The sequence below is a fragment of the Leguminivora glycinivorella genome, chromosome 26 (assembly GCF_023078275.1).
Source record: "Leguminivora glycinivorella isolate SPB_JAAS2020 chromosome 26, LegGlyc_1.1, whole genome shotgun sequence".
NCBI classification, from domain to species: domain Eukaryota; kingdom Metazoa; phylum Arthropoda; class Insecta; order Lepidoptera; family Tortricidae; genus Leguminivora; species Leguminivora glycinivorella.
Genome location: NC_062996.1, coordinates 1122459 through 1126041, shown reverse-complemented (window position 1 = coordinate 1126041; position 3583 = coordinate 1122459). Strand labels below are relative to the sequence as shown.

At 35.8% G+C, this 3583-nt stretch overlaps 1 protein-coding gene across 1 annotated transcript; it reads right to left on the bottom strand.

Moving 5' to 3' along the window:
- Nucleotides 1-1241: 1241 nt before the first annotated feature.
- LOC125239920 (U4/U6.U5 small nuclear ribonucleoprotein 27 kDa protein) lies at nucleotides 1242-2773 on the bottom strand. Its single transcript, XM_048147693.1, has 2 exons — nucleotides 2689-2773; nucleotides 1242-2606 (listed from the first exon to the last, which is right to left on the bottom strand). Exon 2 carries the CDS (start codon nucleotides 2598-2600, stop codon nucleotides 2139-2141), a length of 462 nt encoding a protein of 153 aa, XP_048003650.1. The 5' UTR covers nucleotides 2601-2606; nucleotides 2689-2773; the 3' UTR covers nucleotides 1242-2138.
- Nucleotides 2774-3583: the final 810 nt, after the last annotated feature.

Here is a 3583-nt window from a genome sequence, read left to right as displayed (position 1 = left end):
ACTCTCTCACTCCAACTGACAGGGTAGTATATGGATGGCCTTGGTGCAGTACGGTCGTGTGTTAGCACTATTAGCTATGTCGTTCTTGAGAATACTCTTAATATTTTTATAGTAACGTTATGTGTTTCTTTGAATGTTACAACTTCAAATAATGTGTTGTTGATGCTGATGCTTAAGTTAAACTCAAAAATGGAAATATTTACCAATTTGTGAATTTTTTAAAAGGGTACTGTTTTGTTGGTTATCAATAAGGTAGATTTTAAATTGAAGGACATAAAAATAAAGCCTTATTGATTATTGATAACCAGCAATAAGTACCTACCCTTTTCATTGATAATTGCACATTTACTTGTGTTTTATCTTTTAAGAATATAAACACGCATTATCGGTAAATATAACCAAACAGAAATCATCATTTTCCATACCTGATACAAAATAACAGTTCTACTGTCATTTTTGTATCTAAGATATAGAAAATCTTCAAAAATCGAATTTTAAACCAAAAAAGCTATCTCAAGAACTTCTTTTTATAAACAGAAGGTAACCCAGATTAATATTAGTGGCAGATTCGACTTGTGGCGCTTCTTGGTTTGTGCACCCGGGGCACAGTGGCTCAGGGTACACAGTGGACCGGACCAGTGCGGGCGTGAGCTGCGCACTGGGACTGTGTTGCGGGCTTATAACTAGCTTACAATTACGTGTTTTGCCAGGAGCCTTAAAATTTGCTGTCAAAGATCCACTTTAATCCAGAAAAAATAAAGGATCAAAATTTGAACATGTAATTGAGCAGTTTCCATATTTATTCAACTATTAAATGTAGTTTTTTTTTAACATTTTGGTCCACTACATTAAAATCTAAAATATTTCTTGATTATTCCTTCCTTGTTATTTATAAAAAAATTTTTGCACCTGTTTGTTCATTTTATAATTAGAATTCGATACAAAAATGGTACAAAACAAATCCAAATTGTGGTGCAATTCTGTTCATCTATTTCTGTTTTTTAAGGCACTTGGCAAAACAAATGAGGATAAAACCTGTGTCTAGGTTTATTTTTAGCTCATTCATCTTATGTATGAGATAATATTTTGATTGAATGATAATTATGTTTTTTTTTTCAACAATCTTTTAAACATTAACACAGTAAAAAAAATAAATTAAATAATACATATAACACTTAAATGTTATGCAAAAACAACTATTTCCATAAAAAAACAGTAACTACAAAATTGGCAAATTCACCAAATGTAGATAATAAAAATTGCTAGTTTTTGTCTAACCAAAAATTTGCAAGGTTTTTTTTGTTTTATTCTAAGATATGAGAAAGGCTATTCAAAAATCTAGACAAAGGCTTCTCTCAATACAACATGGTAAACATGGTCATAACACTTATGCTAAGTAAAAAATGGAATCAACACATGTTACATGCGAACACACCTTTATGTGGCAGCCATCTTGTTTGATCTGTCACCTACTTGGTAAGTGCAAAAAAAGGACATAAAAACCAAGATAAATAATAAATTGGCAGATATTTGATAGCCCAGCCTGTACAAGTGTTAAGTAATTGTTTTTAAATAACACCAGCTCATCCGGGGCTATCAATATTACTGCCCAATTAACTTGGTCATACTTTAATAAAAAGGATGTTAAACACAAAGAATTTCATACATCACCAACCCATTTAGAAATCATTATTTCTGATGGCATAGAACTATTCCCGATTCACATCTTTTTCAGTAATACTGAGTAATACATTTAATAATGATAAAATGTGGTCGGTAAATCTACAAATTTCTTTGTACTTAGCATCCTTATATTATTAAAAAAAAAATAATTTCCATCTATTATTAAACACTGCTGATCAATCCCCAAATAAATTATTTAACAGTTAAAATACCATATTTCGATGGCTACTTCTAGGCTGTGATAAGCTCATGGTTATACAGATGGGAAGTAGAATCCCATTCATATATTATTAGTTTCAGCCCCATGCTTGAATCAGACTATGAGACAATATGCGCAATCAATATCAGTGTGTTCACAAGCAACAGTAATATCACAACATTCAAAATGTCGTAAAACTTGAGAAAACTGATATTCTACAAAAACTAGATTGTGCGGAACCGTATACGGGTCGGTGCTACGCGACAAAGTCCAACGGCCGATTGAAACCTCCTTTCCTATTCATGTACTGTCGGTATTTCCGTTTTAAAACAACGTGGACCTCGCCTTCAACGTTATCCTCTACTTTCTTACCTTTCGTCGTGTCGAAGCCGCAAAAGCCCATAACTTTCAACATTTCTTGTTCCTCAGGAGATTTTCCCTCCAAATCAGCGGGAGTGACGATCGGCCGCTCCCCGAAAGTCTTCTTTTTAGCTATAAAAGACGAAGAAGGCCCTGGGGATATGGAACGAGAACGGCGTCTTCTAACGGGCGAAGGTGACCGCCTTCGGTCAGGAGAGCGTCGTCTGCGGTCTAAAGAGCGGGACCTGGATCGCGTGCGCTGTCTCCGCCTCTCGCGGTCCCGGTCCCGGTCGTGATCTCTGTTTCTCCGCCGATCTAACCGATCTTCCCGCCGCCTTGGACTTGGCGACCGACCCATATTTCTCTGCGAAAATGCATGATTACAGCTCAAAAACGCTTTGAATATAAAGGTACAGATAAATAGCCATTAATAGCGTTAGACTTACCTTAGTTTTATGTCAACAGTTTTAAAATTTTGAAATTAAACAAAAAGATAACAGTAACGCACAACCTACGCGTACGCCATTTTTGCTAGAATGTGCTGCAGCGTTTTGTTCGTTAGCCTCAGCATTGTCAATTCAAAATGACAACGACAGGTATTGAAACTTGGTTAATGTTCTTTAATCATTAGTATTTTGTACTTTATCACTGTCTTTCATGTTTATTACGCTTCTTTGAATATCACATGAAGATTTAAAAAATGCGATAAATTGTTTAGAGGCAAGAGGTTTAACGAAATATATTTGAAGTTTTATCGAAAGAAGCAAAGCATAAACAAAACGTTACACGTTCCATTCTACGCAATTTAAGTAGCGCAGGTTTGCGTGAAACGAGGTCGTAGTGTTGCAAATGTAGAAAACCAATGGAGTAGTGGGGTAAGAGTAATTTTTAATTAAATTATAATTAATTAATGAGGAGGCACACTCAAAGGTTTTGACAAATGGCGCCACCTTATTAGTCCATTTAAAAAATAAAGAATTTTATATAGAGCGAGAAAATGGTATTTTTTATCTCTTTCACACATATGAATGACAGTGACATGCCCAGGCACTTGCATAGGCCAGGCGACGCCTGGCGGGATAAAATGTCAGTGTGCCTCCTCATTAGATTAGACATTATGCTCGTATGCCAAATAGACATGCGCGAAACAGTGCTTCAAAATGTAATGCCATATCACATCACTTTTCCGAGAAAGTAACATCTCACTGTGATGTCACATCATACATCACTCGAAACGTTACCCGACCTTGAACAGCGCGCGAGATGACACCATCACAGTCATCAACAAGGCTACGCATCTCATATCAGCGCGTAGTTCCATTACATGTTGCTTTTTGTCAC

Excerpts from the sequence above, each read along its gene's own strand:
- LOC125239920 (XM_048147693.1), bottom strand. The coding sequence starts at position 2,600 with ATGGGTCGGTCGCCAAGTCCAAGGCGGCGGGAAGATCGGTTAGATCGG.